The 19,117-nt window shown below is 41.9% G+C and overlaps 1 protein-coding gene and 2 long non-coding RNA genes across 5 annotated transcripts in view; 2 read left to right on the top strand and 1 right to left on the bottom strand.

The window, feature by feature from the left end:
• Window positions 1–2,705: 2,705 nt before the first annotated feature.
• Window positions 2,706–4,144, top strand: LOC116375957 (uncharacterized). Its single transcript, XR_004211364.1, has 2 exons — window positions 2,706–2,762; window positions 3,677–4,144. It is a non-coding gene; the product is annotated as an uncharacterized LOC116375957 (long non-coding RNA).
• Window positions 4,145–13,411: 9,267 nt separating this feature from the next.
• On the bottom strand, window positions 13,412–16,592 carry LOC109864882 (uncharacterized). The gene is made up of 3 exons (XR_004211363.1): window positions 15,941–16,592; window positions 13,818–14,660; window positions 13,412–13,591 (listed from the first exon to the last, which is right to left on the bottom strand). It is a non-coding gene; the product is annotated as an uncharacterized LOC109864882 (long non-coding RNA).
• A 2,166-nt stretch (window positions 16,593–18,758) lies between these two features.
• The window catches only part of uba7 (ubiquitin-like modifier activating enzyme 7), an 87,379-nt gene continuing 87,020 nt past the window's right edge, over window positions 18,759–19,117 (top strand). For all 3 annotated transcript variants that reach the window (XM_020493931.2, XM_031836105.1, XM_031836142.1), the window contains exon 1: window positions 18,759–19,067. In XM_020493931.2, coding sequence (XP_020349520.1) covers window positions 19,021–19,067 — 47 coding nt within the window. In that variant the 5' untranslated portion in view covers window positions 18,759–19,020. The remainder of the gene's footprint in view (window positions 19,068–19,117) is intronic.

Raw genomic sequence — 19,117 nt, 5'->3', positions numbered from 1 at the left:
TAGGCTGGGTTTCTGTACAGCACTTTGAGATATCAGCTGATGTACGAAGGGCTATATAAATAAATTTGATTTGATTTGACAAACCATTCAGATTGTTTTTTTTAGGTCACTCTCTTTTCAATGGGAATGCAGATTTCTAAGGGACCTTCTTGCAGTTCCTATCGCTTCCACTGGATGTCAACAGTCTTTAGAAATTGGTTGAGGTTATTCCTTTGTGTAATGAAGAAGTACGGCCATCTTGAACAAGGGTCACTTGAAGTGTACTGTTAGATAGAGGTGCGTAACCAGAAAGCATGCTAGAGTTTGTTTTCTTCCTGTATTGAACACAGATAATCCCTTCATCAATTGTATTGTTTATTGTTAAAAAATACCTAAAGTTGTATTACAAAAGTAGTTTGTAATGTTTTGGCAAAGTTTACAGGCAACTTTTGAGATATTTTGTAGTCACTTTGCGCAAGTTGGAACCGGTGTTTTTCTGCATCAAAAGTGCCAAATAAATGGACATTTTGGATATATATCAACGGAAGTAATCAAACAAAAGGACCATGTGTGATGTTCATGAGACATTGGAGTGCCAACAAAAGAATCTCATCAAAGGTAAGGCATGAATTATATTTTTATTTCTGCGTTTTGTGTCGCGCCTGCAGGTTTGAAATACATTTGCTCTCTTTATTTACGGAGGTAATATCCTCAGATAATAGCATCGTTTGCTTTCACCGAAAAGCCTTTGTGAAATCTGACATGTTGGCTGGATTCACAGCATGTTTAGCTTTAATTTGCTCTCTTGCATGTGTGATTTAATGAAAGTTTGATTTTTATATTTAAATTTGGTGCTATGCATGTTCCCTGGCTTTTGGCCCAGTGGGACGCGTCCCACATATCCCAGAGAGGTTAAAAGCCGCGTTAGACAGGATTACCTACACATACTGACCAGCTGAAATAGACAGAAGCATGCTATTTGGCAGACCAATCCAAACTCCTCTATCGGCATGTCCAGCCTACTCATTATCTCAGCCAATCATGGCTAGCAGGAAGGTTGCTGGCTTTTTCCGTGGCTAAACCAACTAGGCTCGTGATTTACCAATTGTATTCATATTTACAGATAGCATACAAGTTTGTTATTAAGGCACATGAATGTTCACATTTTCCAGAAGGCATTTCTGCAAAAAATGTACATTCAAATGGCTCTCCTGTGAAGTCGTGACCCACAACATACAGTATGCCTAGTTTCCTGAAGCAAGTCACATATGTTACCTTTGGAATGGTTACATAAGACAGATGGTTACTTAAGGCAAAAACTAAAGTAGGGTGGTTGTTCAGAGTGGAAGGGTAGGTGAATGATTAGCAATCCAAAGGTTGTGAGTTCAAATCTCATCAGGGACAAGTTGAGATAATTAGCAACTTTCAACCACGGTACATTGCAATTACTTAGCATGTTAGCTAACCTGTCCCCTAACCCTTTAACCAAACTCCTAAATTTAATCCTAACCCCTAGCCTAGCTAACATTAGCCAGATAGTTAGCTAGAATATGTAACATATCATACTTTTTGCAAATTCGTAACATATAATACCAATTAATACATACAATACGAAGTGAGTGTCCTGGATTTACATACAGAATAATACGAAATCCTCTGAGACCAGGTTGCAGACCAACAGGCCTACAACAGGCATGGGTCAGTGTTGTCTTAAACGTACTCTTGTCTTGGATTGGTTTTACTTCCTGATATTCAAAATGTCCTCACTTATTGCTTGTCTTTATTCATACAAAATAAAACATATCCTCCCTCCATGGTGCACACAGTCAAACATTTACCTATGAATCCAAAGTACAAGTCCTGTCCTGGGCCCGGTTCCCGATAGCGATGGAATTTAGGCTTACTAGTGTTTTAACAATGCATCGTAAAAATAACTTCACTCCTGTTTCCCATGACACCACGCAGTGCACTCGTTACAAAGTGATAGCTTGCTGTGTGTGTTTGCAGTCAATGTTAATATTTTATCTCTGTTAGCTCATTGCACATTTTATTGTGTTGCACATTTTCTTCTGTTCCACTGAATGCTGTTTTGATGAGTAACTAAATTTGTTTTCAGAATGTAGTTGGGACAGAGAGCCCAGCAGGCTACACAACAACACAGCTGGAAAACTACCGTTTCTCAAAACATATACAAATAACTTTAAAAAGATTTGACTTCTAAATGGAATTTAACTGGCTAATTTTAGCTAGCTAACATTAACGTAGCTCTCTGGCTAATCCTCCATGGACATGGTAAGTTTAAATTTTTACCTGTAGGCATTGGTTGTATCTAGCTAGCTAACATTTTGATATCTGTTTATAGCATGTCTGATAGTAAATGTGTGTGTGTGTGTGTGTGTGTGTGTGTGTGTGTGTGTGTGTGTGTGTGTGTGTGTGTGTGTGTGTGTGTGTGCGTGTGCGTGTGCGTGTGCGTGTGTGTGTGTGTGTGTGTGTGTGTGTGTGTGTGTGTGTGTGCGCGCGTGCGTGTGTGCGTGCATGTGTGTTTGTGAGAGAGATTGTGATCACAATAACTTTAGAAAACATTGTCATGGCAACGTTTTCATTCTAGTTATGTGTGTGTGTTCTGTGTTTGAGAGAGAGGGAGGGAGGGAGGGAGGGGGGAGAGATAATGATTATGATCACAAGATTGTCATCATGTCAACATTGTTTTATTCTAGCTGTGTGTGTGAGGGAGAAAGAGAGAGAGAGAGAGAGAGATGCATGAATACACATATCGTTTGCAGGTAAGGGTGCTCTTCAGCGGCTAGATGTTCTTTACCATTCGGCCATCAGATTTGCCACCAATGCTCCAGATAGGACACATCACTGCACTCTATACTCTTCTGTAAACTGGTCATTTCTGTAAACTCATCGCAAGACTCACTGGTTAACGCTTATTTATAAAACCCTCTTAGGCCTCACTCACCCCTATCTGAGATATCTACTGCAGCCCTAATCCTCCACATACAACACCCGTTCTGCCAGTCACATTCTATTAAATGTCCCCTAGCACACACATTCCTGGGTCGCTCCACTTTTCAGTTCGCTGAAGCTAGCGACTGGAACACGCTGCAAAAAAACACTCAAACTGGACAGTTTTATCTCCATCTCTTCATTCAAAGACTCAATCATGGACACTTACTGACAGTTGTGGCTGCTTCGCATGATGTATTGTTGTCTGTACCTTATTGCCTTTGTGCTGTTGTCTGTGCCCAATAATGTTTGTACCATGTTTGTGCTGCTACCATTTTGTGCTGCTGCCATGTTGTGTTGCTACCATGTTGTTGTCATGTGGTGTTGCTACACCATGCTGTTTTGTCATGTGTTGCTGCCATGCTATGTTGTTGTCTTAGGTCTCTCTTTATGTAGTGTTGTGGTGTCTCTCTTGTCGTAATGTGTGTTTTGTCCTATATTTTTATTTAATTTATTTTTATTTTTAATCGTATCCCCCCGTCCCCGCAAAAGTCCTTTTGCCTTTTGGTAGGCCGTCATTGTAAATAAGAATTTGTTCTTAACTGACTCGCCTAGTTAAATAAATAAATAATATATATATATATATACACAATACATTTTTAATATCCCTGCTCCACCTCAATACTCAATCTAACAATACACCTCTCAACTGCCTTTTTAGAATTTAGATTCTCTTTTTTTGCAGGAATCTTCTAGCTTGGATGCAAGGATGGAGAAGTGAACAAAGGGAATGAGTACAGAAGTTATCCAGCATGCTGACTAAGACATTTAAATAGCCTATGTTTTGCTATCTATCTCTTTCTCTATCTCTCTCCGTCTATCTGCCTGACTGCCAGATTGCTGAGGGTCAACATAGTCAATGTACTTGCTAGGCTAAGTCTAACTTAGTGAAGACCTTAGGTAATGGTTAATCGGGATTCTTCTGTCTTTACAGTTCCTGAAACATGTCAATGACCTGATGCATGGCTTCTACAGCAGTGCTTGGCCACCCACTCAGTTACCAGTGACCTATTCTGCCACATCTCAGGGAAAGGAGACAGCAGAACCACCCCGCCCTAAATCCATAGTCATTGAAAATAAGATGTGTGCAAAATTATATATATATTTTTTCTGTTTGATACTCTGATCTTCAATAAACCACATCATCACTCTGTACAATTAGTAGATACAGTACAGTAGCTCCCGGGTGAGATCCTTCTAAAGACAGGTAAATAGCGCCCACTAGCAGCTGTACAGGCTATCTTTCCCCTTTAGTATCACTTGTGAAACTTGGGATTGGTGGAGGAGGCACTCCACATTACACAAATACAGGATATGATTAAGTCGGAGAGTTACAAAGCAATCATATCATAATATAGTGGAAACCTCCACTGCTAATATTTTAATATGTAATAGCTGATAACTAATTATGAGCAGATATTAAGCACAATGAAACTGTTTGCACCTCAGAACAACCCCCCCCCCCCCCCCATTAATCTGTCAGCTCCTAAGAAATACACACAAAAATACAATAGCTAAAGGATTTATTGATTAAAATGTTCATCCTTTCGGTAGAAAATGTGCAGAATCAAGCGTCGATTGTGCAATACCTTTCACTCCCCCCCCCCCCCTCCAGAAATTAGACAGTTTGATGAGCTGAGCTGGTGATCCCTATTCTCTGCGACTATATTAGACCGTATACCACGGGTATGACAAAACATGTATTTTTACTGCTCTAATTACGTTGGTAACCAGATTATAATATCAATAAGGCACCTCGGGTGTTTGGAGTATATGGCCAATATACCATGGCTAAGGGCTGTGCCTGGCACTCCGTGATGCGTTGTGCATAAGAACAGGACCCATCGTATGAGAGTTCTCATGTTTATATTGAGAATCAGAGAATACTGAATACTTTATTTGACATCTTCATGCTATCTCCTGTTAACACTAGCAGAGGAAGGATGCGTACCGTGGCTAGGTCAAGTGTGGTCTGTCCCTCCTGTTTCTTCATGGTAGGGTCAACTCTGTGGGCCAGCAGTAGAGCACACAGCGCAGGATGGCACTTCTGAGTCGGCTCGTAGGCAGGGGTGAAGGCCCACTTGTCTGTAGCATTCACACACATGTTGAACTTGATCAGGAGGGATGCAATATCCACGTGCTGTAGAGCAGCTATTCCCAAACTGGGGTACACGCAATGCCATCGGGGTTACACCAAATAAAAAATATATACAAAAATGAAATGTAATTTTTCTTTTTTTTTTCTTCCCATTTTCAAACAGTCCATTTATATTTTCCAACGGGGCTATACATTTGGGTGACTTTTTTCTCTTGCCTGAGTTGCCTCGTTTCACTGCCAAAAATAAAATTAAACAATCTAGTGTTCAGCAAAATAACAACACAATGTCAAATACAGGTGGCCTAGTCAAATAATTAACATCCAATCACATTATCCGTTACTATCTTGCGGGAATTCCACTAATGGTCCGTATGTACCTGGGAAAGCACCGAAAAACACACAGGGACGTTGGACCATCGAAGAGGCGGAAATATGATGAGAACTACATTGATTTGGGGTTCACTTATATTGGGAGTAGTGCCTTTCCTCAGCCACAGTGTGTTATATGTGCAAAAGTATTATCTCACAACTCAATGAAACCTTCACTCTTGCGCAGACATTTAGAAACAAAACACGCCAATTTGAAAAATAAGCCACAGGAGTATTTCAGTGAGAATTAAGATGACTTTCGGGTAGTATAAAAGCAACAGATACCAGTTCGAGCCTCACCAGGAGCAAGTGCTTTTCTTGAACCCCCTGCCTGTCTATTTCTTGTCCAGAAAAGGAGCATTTATTCAATCTATTTCATTGAGATAACAGGTCAGAGTACAGGCACAGCTACGATTCAAGTCCATAGTCTTCTGAATCACCAGCTATGACTGACACGTCAGCAACGCAGGGTGGCAAGCCTGCTCGAAAGTCCAAGCGGATGGCTGTTTGCGAAGTGAGTTGGTGCTTCGGCAGAGAAAAGAATCGAACAACATGGGGCTCAGCCCACGACCCTGAGATTAGGAGTCTCATGCTCTACCGACTGAGCTAGACAGGCACCTCAACGGTAATATTGACTTGGTCCAAATATCGTACAGCTCCGTTTGTGCAAAATATGGTGATTAGTGAGAGTGTTGTGATGGATCCTGTGGTGCAATCTGTTAGTAGGACATTTTATAAGTAATAGGTATGTTCACTGCACTTGTGAAGGTGGTAAATTACCTTTTAATGGCATCAGACCGAGGCTCTGCATCTGTCCTTGTGCTCCTAAACCTTAGTGCTGCTTTTGACACCATCGATCACCACATTCTTTTGGAGAGATTGGAAACCCTGATTGGTCTACACGGACAAGTTCTGGCCTGGTTTAGATCTTATCTGTCGGAAAGATATCAGTTTGTCTCTGTGAATGGTTTGTCCTCTGACAAATCAACTGTAAATTTCGGTGTCCCTCAAGGTTCCGTTTTAGGACCACTATTGTTTTCACTATATATATTTTACCTCTTGGGGATGTCATTCGAAAACATAATGTTAACTTTCATTGCTATGCGGATGACACACAGCTGTACATTTCAATTAAACATGGTGAAGCCCCAAAATTTCAGACATAAGGAAGTGGATGGCTGCAAACGTTCTACTTTTAAACTCGGACAAAACAGAGATGCTTGTTCTAGGTCCCAAGAAACAAAGAGATCTTCTGTTGAATCTGACAATTAATCCATGCTTTTGTTACTTCTCGGTTAGACTACTGCAATGCTCTACTTTCCGGCTACCTGGATAAAGCACTAAATAAACTTCAGTTAGTGCTAAATACGGCTGCTAGAATCCTGACTAGAACCCAAAAATTTGATCATATAACTCCAGTGCTAGCCTCCCTAAACTGGCTTCCTGTCAAGGCAAGGGCTGATTTCAAGGTTTTACTGCTAACTTACAAAGCATTACATGGGCTTGCTCCTACCTATCTCTCTGATTTGGTCCTGCCGTACATACCTACACGTACACTACAGTCACAAGACGCAGGCTTCCTAATTGTCCCTAGAATTTCTAAGCAAACAGCTGGAGAAAGGGCTTTCTCCTATAGAGCTCCATTTTTATGGAATGGTCTGCCTACCCATGTGAGAGACGCAGACTCCGTCTCAACCTTTAAGTATTTATTGAAGACTCATCTCTTCAGTAGGTTCTATGATTGAGTGTAGTCTGGCCCAGGAGTGTGAAGGTGAACGGAAAGGCACTGGAGCAACGAACCGCCCTTGCTGTCTCTGCCTGGCCGGTTCCCCTCTCTCCACTGGGATTCTCTGCCTCTAACCCTATTACAGGGGCGGAGTCCCTGGCTTACTGGTGCTCTTCCATGCCATCCCTAGGAGGGGTGCGTCTCTTGAGTGGATTCAGTCACTGACATGATCTTCCTGTCTGGGTTGGCGGCCCCCCTTGGGTTGTGCCATGGCGGAGATCTTTGTGGGCTACACGGGGCCTTGTCTCAGGATGGTAAGTTGGTGGTTGAAGATATCCCTCTAGTGGTGTGGGGGCTGTGCTTTGGTAAAGTGGATGGGGTTCAATCCTGCCTGTTTGGCCCTGTCCGGGGGTATCGTCAGATGGGGCCACAGTGTCTCCCGACCCCTCCTGTCTCAACCTCCAGTATTTATGCTGCAGTAGTTTATGTGTCAGTGGGCTAGGGTCAGTCTGTTATATCTGGAGTATTTCTCCTGTCTTGTCCTAAGTGAATTTAAGTATGCTCTATCTAATTCTTTCTTTCTTTCTTTCTCTCTCTCGGAGGACCTGAGCTATAGGACCATACCTCAGGACTACCTGGCCTGATGACTCCTTCCTGTCCCAAGTCCACCTGGCCATGCTGATGCTCCAGTTTCAACTGTTCTGCCTGCGGCTATGGAACCCTGACCTGTTCACCGGACGTGCTACCTGTCCCAGATCTGTTGTTTTCAACTCTAGAGACAGCAGGAGCGGTGGAGATACTCAGAATGATCTGCTATGAAAAGTCAACTGACATTTAATCCTGAGGGGCTGACCTGTTGCACTCTCGACAACCACTGTGATTATTATTATTTGACCCTGTTGGTCATCTATGAACACTTGAACATCTTGGCCATGTTCTGTTATAATCTCCACCCGGCACAGCCAGAAGAGGACTGGCCCACCCCTCATAGCTTGGTTCCTCTCTTAGTTTTTTCCTAGTTTCCTAGTTTTAAAATAACTATCATAAAACATTACATAAGATTTATGGATTGCGTTATCAATGGTTTCTGTGTTAAAGCCTCTCAAAGCTCATAAAACATCTTAGATGCACACAAGCACCATTGTCAATCCAAATGTAGAGAGTAGAATATAAAATACAATCTTTGTAGAGTTCCAGTCAAAGGTTTGTACACACCTACTCATTCCAGGCCTTTTCTTTATTTTTACTACACTGTAAAATACTAGTGAAGACATCAAAACTATGAAATAAAACATATGGATTCGTGTAGTAACCAAAAAAGTGTTAAACAAATCAAAATATATTTTATATTTGAGATTCTTCAAAGTAGCCATACTTTGCCTTGACGGCAGTTTTTACAAGACGCTGTACTTCTGTACCATGGAGCATCTGCTGCATGGTTTGTCGTATTGGATCCTCTGCTCAGCTGAGGTGTGGGAACATTGCCTGGGGACATCAGTGGACTACAGCTCCACTGTAGTCAGGCAGGTAGCTCTCTGATAGAGGCAAGGAATCAGCAGCAGCGGGAGTGTTGCGTCGAGACTGAAACACACAGGAGGACCTCAGGTACACTACCGGTCAAACATTTTAGATCACCTACTCATTCAAGGGTCTTTCTTTATTTTTTACTATTTTCTACATTGTAGAATAAGAGTGAAGACATCAAAACTAGAAAATAACACATGGAATCGTGTAGTAACCAAAAAAAGTGTTAAACAAATCAAAATATATTTTATATTTGAGATTCTTCAAATAGCTTCTCTAACAGTCTTGTCTCAACCTGTTGAAAAACAAATGATAGTCCCCCTAAGCGCAAACCAGATGTGATGGAATATCGCTACAGGATGCTGTGGTAGCCATGCTGGTTAAGTGTGCCTTAAAAGCACCCCCACAGCATAAACACCTCCTCCTCCATGCTTTACGGTGGGAAATGCACATGTGGAGATCATCCTTTCACCCACACCACGTCTCACAAAGACACTGCAGTTGGAACCAGAAATCTCCAATTTGGACTCCAGAACAAAGGACAAATCTCCACCGGTCTAATGTCCATTGCTCGTGTTTCTTGGCCCAAGCAAGTCTCTTCTTCTTATTAGTGTCCTTTAGTAGTGGTTTCTTTGCAGCAATTCGACCATGAAGGCCTGATTCACACAGTCTACTCTGAACAGTTGATGTTGAGATGCGCCTGTTACTTGAACTCTGTGAAGCATTTATTTGGGATGCAATTTCTGATGCTGGTAACTCATAGTGCTTGATGGTTTTTCCAACTGCACATGAAGAAACTTTCATAGTTCTATTGACTGACCTTCATGTCTTAAAGTAATGATGGACTGTTGTTTCTATTTGCTTATTTGAGCTGTTCTTGCTATAAAATGGACTTGGTCTTTTACCAAATAGGGCTATCTTCTGTATACACAACTGATTGGCTCAAAAACATTCAAAATGAAAGAAATTCCACATATTAACTTGTAAGAACGCACACCTCTTAAATTAAATGCATTCCAGGTGACTACCTCATGAAGCTGGTTGAGAGAAGGCCAGTTGTGCAAAGCTGTCATCAAGGCAAAAGGTGGCTATTTGAATAATCTCAAATATAACATATATTTTGATTTGTTAAACACTTTTTTGGTTACTACATGATTCCATGTCTGTTATTTAATTGTTTCATAGTTTCATGATGTCTTCACTATTATTCCACAATGTAGAAAATAATCAAAATAAAGAAAAACCCTTGAATGAGTAGGTGTTCTAGAACTTTTGACCGGTAGTGTAAGTGGCATGTGAACACAAATTACACTCATGCCAATTAAAAACTATGGAAGAAAACGTCCCTCTCTGCAGGGCTTCCTCCTCGGTTGCGTCCTGTCAATGCAGATACCAGCCAATACCCACCGCCAGGTGGGTAGGGCTGCCGCACTGCTTCCGAGTCACGGCAGCAAATTATAACATAAGTACCTGTGAGGGCATTTTCTGTTAAACCTTACTAATGCTTGTATACTAAAATATCCTTATTTAAGCCTAGGCATTGGACTTGAGATTGTTTTAAGAAACTAACTCATATAAGATAGAAAAGTGTGTGTGCATTAATAAGAGGCCTGTTCTAACTGTTCTGTATGTGTAGTATAACCCCATGATACCTGGGAGCTCAACCAAGAGCTGACCGAAACGACTCATGTTTTGTGTGTGTGACCAGTACAACCGTACATCATCTTGGCCAGCAGTCAAAGGCACTTGCTTGCCCAACTTGGGGGAACTGTTGAGCTACTGTTAGAGGAAGTATGCCTGGAGTGACTTCCTGTCATTCTGGTCCTTGTTGTCCTCACTCAGTTGCGACAGACTGAAGAACCTTTTCACCCAGTTGTCTCCCCTCACACACACACACACACATAGGGTCACGTGTTTTGCAGATGCTTGCATGGGGTAGCTTGACTAAATAAATGCTCCTGTTGTCACGTTTTGACCTTAGTTCTTTTGTTATGTCTTTGTTGTAGTATGGTCAGGGCGTGAGCTGGGTGGGTAGTCTACGATAACACTGACTGTGAACAGGCTATGGGGCAACATGGCTGTGGTGCCATCAACAACAACGGTGAAATGAAATTAGATGATCTCTGCAGGATGTCAAGGTCCACCGTGGGGCAGATGTCAACAGCGATCACTACCTGGTAAAAGCCAAGGTCAGGCTGAAGCTGCGAACCACACACACATACACAATACAGAAAGTATTTGACCTCAACAATCTCACATCTCCTGAAATAAAGCTCTTCCCATCGTTAGGTTATGAAAAACAGAGAAAAAACTCAGACTAGAAAAATCTCAAACCAAGTTTATTCAACCCATGTGGTGCTTCAGCTACAAACACAACATACAAATCACACAAGCACATCTTTATACCTTCCAATTAGTCCTCTCCTTGCATGTCGAAGATAGACAGTCATTATCTGTTGTTAGGCAGAAACACAGTAGGTTCCTCTGACTCGTATTGTCATGGCCCTGCCTAAGTCTATGACCCTCATGGGTGTGGAAATGTGTATATACCGTATGTGTGAGACAGGACTGGAATCAGATGTTCTTCAGTGTGGGCCCCTGTGGCCCCCCTTCCAGCACTATCTTCTCTCTTCAACTGTTAACTTTATCTCGAGTTGAGTTCCACATCCCTCATGGTCCTGGTTCCTCAGCAGCTAGTCTGCCTTATCAATAACTATACTGTTTCCCTTTGCCTCCCTCCTTAGGAACATTCATATTCTACAATAATATATTTGAACAGAGTATGAACTTTCTGCACTTACCCTTTTCTCACTCAGTCACTTTCCATATCACTCAGTAACTTCCCACAAAAGTTCCTCTTTACCCTTCCTTGACCACCAACAAATACATGTATTATACATGTAAAGTAATCACTAAGTTATTGTAAGGTAACATCAATAAGTACATTTCAATCTAGAATCCCAACACCATTTAGCAAAAAAAAACGCTTCAGTCCATTAGCCAATGCAAAGGAAGAAGACCAGGGCACAGTTGAAACCTCATGGAGTAACATCAAGAATGCATACACAGAAATGTAAAAGAATGTTATTGGCTTTAGAAAGAAGAAGGGCAAGAAGTGGTTAACACAAGCTACATGGAAGAAAATAGATGAGAGACGGCTTGCTAAACTGCTGAGCGCAGAATCCAGCACCAAGGTGCTGACTGTTCTCTTTTGCAAGATATACCACAAGACTGGAGAAAAGGCCTCATCATCAAACTGCCAAAAAAAGGAAACCTCAGCTAATGTGACAACTGGAGAGGTATAACCCTCCTCTCCATCCCCCGAAAAAAACTTCTGAAGAGTACTTCTCAAAAGGATTGACACTGCTGTCGATGACAAACTCAGACAAGAACAAGCAAGGTTCCGCAAAGGAAGAGGATGCATCGACCAGACCTTTGCCCTGCGCAACATCATCGAGCAGTGCCTCGAGTGGAACGCACCCCTCTACATCAACTTTATTGATTTCAAGAAGGCATTCAACAGTGTTCACTGTGAGAATTTATGGAGGATCCTTGGAGACTACGAAATACCACCCAAGATTAATAACCGTTGGGAAGTTCTAAGAACACTTTGAATGAAGCATCATCCTTGATAATCCTCTTACAGAGTCATTTCAAGTTAAGTTTGGTGTCAGACAAGGCTGCATCCTCTCGCCAATACTTTTCTTGTTACCATCGACTGGGTAATGTGTCAAACAACAGCTGACCATTCCTGAGGAATCCAGTAGACAGTCTTCTCCCAGATGAGCTTTCAGTCGATTATGTCCCATATGGAGCACAAAAGTCTACAGCCTGAAAACTAAGAACAGGTTCTATAATAGCAATGTGAAGTCGCTGCTGTCGCTGCTTTTATATGGCTCTGAGTGATGGAGGGTAGTCAAAAGTGAGATGAGCAAGGTTGATGCCTTTCACAATGCTTGCCTCCGCAAGATCTCCAACATGTTCTAGCCAAACAAGATCTCCAACGAGAACCTGTATAGGTGTCACGGATTCCTAGGAGTGGTGGGTGTAGAGTCAGGCGCAGAGAGCAATACTTCCAAATGAATGTGTATATTGCGCTTGGTCTAGCCAACAATCAGGCAATGACCATAAATCAAGTATGTCGAGTAATCAAGTATGTCTCCAAAAACCCATGAAAAGAACATACAACAAAATACTCCGGCGAAAAACAACTTCACCACAGACAGTAAGGATATGCCCACACAAAAGCAGGCGGGCACTAGAAGTTTAAATAGACTATTGACGAACCAAAATAAGCAACAGGTGAAAACAATCAAGACAAAACCAACAGATGTTACGGGATTCTTCCGTCGAAGGAGAGGAGGACCAAAATGCAGCGTGGTTGAAATTCATGTCTGTTTTTAATAAGAAAACTATACATGAATAAACTACAAAAACAACAAACAAGTAAACCCGAAATAGTCCCGTGTGGAATAAACACTGACACAGGAGACAATCACCCACAAAACCCAACACCAAACAGGCTACCTAAATATGGTTCCCAATCAGAGACAATGACTAACACCTGCCTCTGATTGAGAACCATATCAGGCCAAACACAGAAACAGACAAACTAGACACACAACATAGAATGCCCACTCAGATCACACCCTGACCAAACAAAACATAGAAACATACAAAGCAAACTATGGTCAGGGGTGACAACAGAAAAGAAAAAGGGATTGGTGGCAGCTAGTAGACCGGTGACCACGACCACCGAGCCGCCCGAACAGGGAAAGGAGCCGGAAGTCGTGACAATAGGAGGAAGTGCTGTAAGAACATTGTCCTGGCTTGGTCATGTGCTGAAGAAGCCGCCAGAAAGGATCCCCAAAGTTGGACACCAACTGAAACAACATGGCGACAGACAGTGGTGGCTGAGCTGGAAGAGATGGGTCTTTCATGGGACAGGATGCAAACTGTGGCCAAAGACAGACTCCAGTGGCTAACGATTGTTGCAGCCTTATGTCCCACCCGGGACAAGAAAGCACCCCCAGCCTCATCGACGTAACTTACATAGTACGTGTGATCAATGGCAGCAGATGCTTTCGCATGATCAACATTGTCACTTACCTCTGTATCTACCGTATTTCTTCATCTTTCCCTGGGGCATTGTGTCCACTTTTGATGACGATCAGGGAAGGAGAAAATGATGGGCACCGCAGTCGGGGTGAGGTGGACATTTCCCTTGTCATCATGCTGAAAACACTCATATTCAAAGTGATGGGCACAGGGACGAGAGTGTTGTGTTGGTTTCCAATGAATCTACCTGACATTTTCTACCTACTGCTGCAGCCTGGGCTTTTCATGAAATGGGAACCTATAAAAAAAAAGATTATGTATTTAATAGTAGGCTAGTTCTTAGCCAAGTGTAAACAGTAAACAACAAATATACTAGTCAGCCGTTAAACATAAAATCAAACGCGACCAAAATAATGGAATTGCCATGGAAACGCTTGGGGGAAAGGGCCCTGGTGGCAAGAAACCGAGTCTCTTCATTGCCCCCCAGAAATATTAGCCTACATTTAGGCTGTTGTTTATATGTAACCAACCACCTTGATTTGGTCATATGTAGCAAAATATAAATATATAAATATTATAATATTATAAATACAAGTTCAATCTGTACTCCAATGCACATCTGTTGTGCATTATAAAAACAGGAAGAAAGAGGTGGCGAGGGAGGTGTAAAAGACAAAGGGAAAGAGGTAAGAAGAGCAGGGAAGGCAGCTTATGATTAATGAATCACAGTGAGACCTAATATTATCTCAGTTCAACACAATTACATAATAGTGTCTCTAGTGGTGTCTCCTAACCAGTCCTGGGCTCCCAGTCGGCCCAAAGGTTATCTTAAGAGCGGGTGAGGTGGCAATGACGGGACTGGGGGTTGGTATCCTCTCTCACATCAAAACATACCTGCAGAGAGACAGAATAAAAAAATTAAAAAAGGCTTAAACATGCTAACACTGTCAGTCATCACAATCATCAGGTGAAATGTAAAACTGAGGCAAGAAAATGGCCTTGCCGAACCCCCCCCTTCTAATTTCCTTAATTTTGTGGCTAGTCAAATACTGTGTTATATTAAACAGGAGGGAGTCAAATGTAGGCAAGCAATAAACATTTCAGAACAACTACTAGTCGAATAAGACATGGGAGAGATGACAAATTTTGGCAAGGAGATTTATTTATAGTCTAATACACTTGAAACAAATAGCCAAACCAAAAACTGCAGACATTATAAGTGCGATCACATAGATACTGTATAAAAAATAAAATGAAACGCAGCCTAATGTGATCAGAAATCCCAACTAGCAAGCAAGTCGCAGCAATGAAGAATTGATTGCGAGCACGTTCACGCTGAGTGAGGGAGAATTCTGGCAGGGGGGAGCGTTTCGACACAACTCCGTTCCTCAAGTTATAACGTGTTAGTTGCTTACTGGACCCTGGCAATCTGTGTGAAATGTTAGTGGTTAGCTAGTTAACGAACCACTATCTATTAACTAATGTTTTCCCTCTGCAGTATGTGGTTAATTTTCAGAATGAGACAATTAGGTGAAAATGAGGCGTTGCTTGTTAAACAAGTGGATTCAGGGATCAAGTGTAGCTGGAGCCTGGCTTAATCTGGATGCTACTATAGAGGTGAAAGGAACACCACACACTTTCCCTCTTTCTCACTTTTGCTGACACATTGTAGAACAGATGTCCACAGGAAGAAAGTGTACAATGTAATAATGTGCAGTGTAGCCCAAAGATATTGTTTTGTTGTGTTGAACTTGACAGTAACACGTGTGAGTGAGGGTACTTTTTTTAAACTTAGTGAACATTATTTTTGCACACATGTTCTACTTTAAGTGCAAAGTTTGTGTGTGGTCACAAGTGTTATATTATAATTTTCAAGACTTGAGTGTCATTTCCAGTAAAGTCTAGGCAACAAATAACATTGGATTGCTTTCTTGACATTTTTTAGCTGCGAGTTAGGTTCACATTAACCACTTTTTATTTTACACAGACTTATCACGTAGATCATATTCTTTGTTGTTAAATTAGTTAACCTGCATTTCCCCCATGCAGGGAATATTTGCATGTTTCAGTGCAACAAAAAAGTGTCACCTTTTTGGGCCCTCAGCAGTTTGCATCCCTGTGTAAAGCATCTCTTTAATAACACTTCATGTTGACCAGACCAAGTGACCTCTCACCTTTGATGCTGTGCCCTCTATGTAGACAGTTCAGATGCCGGAGGGGTTCACCGACACAGCTGATATAACCTAGAGGATTTAGGGAAAAGGGGCGAGAGGGATGAAGTGAAAGAGATTATTAATGAGAAAATAAGGTAGTTAAAGAGACAGTGTTCAACAGGAATCTATGCGTGTGGCCTCACCTGGTGTCCACACTAAGTGGCTGCAGAGTATTTTATATTGAAAAACATGCACAGACACACGACGACAAACAATATAGCATAGTTATAGAAATAATTAAGTGTCTTACTATTCTCCCTGGTTGGCCCTCTTGCCTATTCTTTGAAGGTAGAAGGAGCCACAGTTATACACCTGAGCCTGCTTACTGCACAACACAATCCATCAATCAGATTGATATATGAGTGTGTAGGTGTGGGATATAGGGTGTCTAATTGTTCATTTTTTTTTCAATATGGGTGGCTTAAAATAGCCTGCTTTGTTTTTGTATAGACATCACACCGTTACTTAAACAGCACCCTCACCTGAGAAATAGAAATCAAATGGAGCACACACAAGGCTGCGTGCTCAGCCCTCTCCTGTACTCCCTGTTCACCCACGACTGCGTGGCCATGCACGCCTCCAACCCAATCATTAAGTTTGCAGACGGCACTACATTAGTGGGCTTGATCACCAACAACGAAGAGGCAGCCTACAGGGAGGAGGTGAGGGCACTCGGAGTGTGGTATCATGAAAACAACCTCTCACTCAAAGTCAATAAAACAAAGGAGATGATCGTGGACTTCAGGAAACAGCAGAGGGAGAACCCCCCTATCCACATCAAAGGGACAGCTGAGGAGAAGGTGTTCCACCCACAGACAGTGTGGTGGAGAAGGCGCAACAGCGTGTCTTCAACCTCAGGAGGCTGAATAAATTTGGCTTGTCACCCAAAACCCTGACAAACTTTTACAGATGCCCAATCGAGAGCATCCTGTCGGGCTGTATCACAGCCTGGTACGGCAACTGCACCGCCCTCAACCGCAAGGCTCTCCAGAGGGTGGTGCGGTCTGCACAACGCATCACTGGGGGCAAACTATCTGTACCCCATGACACCTACAGCACCCAATGTCACAGGAAGGCCAAAAAGATCATCAAGGACAACAACAAACATCAAGGAGCTACTGCCTGTTCACACCGCTATCATCCAGAAGGCGAGGTCAGTACAGGTGCATCAAAGCTGGAACCGAGCTTTGTTTTTCAATCTCAAGGCCATCAGACTGCTAAACAGCCATCACTAACTCAGATCGCTGCTGCCTATATTGAGACCTAATCACTGGACACTTTAAATGGATCCATAGTCACTTTAAACAATACCACTTTATATAATATTTACATATCTTACATTACTCGTATCACGTTTATACTGTATTTTATACCATCTACTGCACCTTGCCTATGCCGCTCGGCCATCACTCATCCATATACTTCTATTTACATATTCTCAATCACCCCTTTAGATGTGTATTAGATAGTCGTAGGGGAATTGTTATTACTTGTTAGATATTACTGCATTGTCGGAACTAGAAGCACAAGCATTTCGCTACACTCGCATTAACATCTGCTAACCATGTGTATGTGACAAATAAATTTAGATTTGAACTGGGAATTGAATAACTGCAGTTGACATAGCTAAATACATTAAAGAATACTCTTATTGCAATGTGGATGGCTCTTAAAGGAGCCTTTGGTTGTGCATAGTGTAGTCTATGGTGTTGCTAGGGAACAGAACCCTCTTCAAAGAAGTAGGAGGTGAAGATCTCCCGCACAGATTGCCTCTCGCTCTGCGTTGTTGGACCCCATCCTTGAAACATCCTGCAGACTTCTCCAGTTACAAGGTATCTGTAGGAATATGAAAGATAATGTCATTATTAGACTTTACATCACCAGGTAATTGTGGATTACTAAAGTATAATATCCCTTAAAACAAATAATGTTAACATTGGATTGATAGATGCATGTGCACACACATGTGCATGTGTAGCATGTGACAATAACAGGACCATATCAAGGATAGCATCCCAAATGAATACAAAATACCACTTGAAGCTTGATGATGAGTTGATCATTTGAATCAGCTGTGCTGTGCTAAGGCAAAAACAAAGAAGTGCACCCCTTGGAGTCCCCATGACCTGTTCATCTGTAGACAGCCTTTCATAGCTCTTTATTGGAAAACAACTTCATTATACTCAAATTACACCACACTGAATATTATGAAACTATTATCTCTGTCCTAACTTTCTAGGGACTGGAACTACACAAGTACCTGCTCTATCCAGAATAGTCTACTCTTTCACATTGACAGTTGGGGCTGCTATCCTTTAACCCTCCACCATGGCAGTTAACTAGCTACCTACAAATGCAGTTGGAGTAGTTTTTTTACAGTTCAAGGTAGCTAGCTAATGTGAAGTTATGTAGCTGGTGATGTTTAATTCACGTAACTAGCTATTTATACAGCATGTAAAGTTGAGCTAGTTGCTAGCTCCTTTAGCAGCTCATTTGAGTTAGCCTACACTGTAGCTAGTTAGCTAATAATACATCGTTTTTTTTACATTTTCGAAATGTATTTACTTGGTTCCCCCAGCCATGTGGATAATTCGAAACAGGGAAGTAAAATGTGTTTGTCACCAGAGCGTTTTAGAGGATATTACTATAGAACTGTTTACCCATTTAATAACCAGACCTTCATACAAATCTGCTATGCGGAATTCTTGACGCACAATCGAACAGTGTTATATGCTGCCAGCACCCACACAAGCGAGTCACAGTTGTCAGCCTAAACCGCACTCGGCAATTGACTGCTTTCTTGTGAACATGCCCACTGGTGATAGAGGTGATGACGTCATTTAGAGAAAAGCGAAAGTTAAATAATCGTCCTACTGAAAAAGTTTTACAGGTAGCATTCTTGTTCTAAACCCTGCTCAGGAATACATTTAAGAAACTTGAATAGGGAACAGTTTGGCTCTGCACAATAGAACGAAAACGGGATTATCACCAACCTTTTACTAAATAAAACGTTAGGCTGTAGACTAGATCACTTCCAAAACATGTCTGAAAGCAATGATATCGACGAGGGCTTTTACTCCCGACAGCTGTAAGTATAGCCTGTCATGTCCAAAGGAAACTACAATTTGACAGGTGACA

The sequence above is a fragment of the Oncorhynchus kisutch genome, linkage group LG1 (genome assembly GCF_002021735.2).
Source record: "Oncorhynchus kisutch isolate 150728-3 linkage group LG1, Okis_V2, whole genome shotgun sequence".
NCBI lineage: Eukaryota > Metazoa > Chordata > Actinopteri > Salmoniformes > Salmonidae > Oncorhynchus > Oncorhynchus kisutch.
Note: the sequence above shows the minus strand (reverse complement) of the source record. Positions and strands in the feature narration are given on the sequence as shown.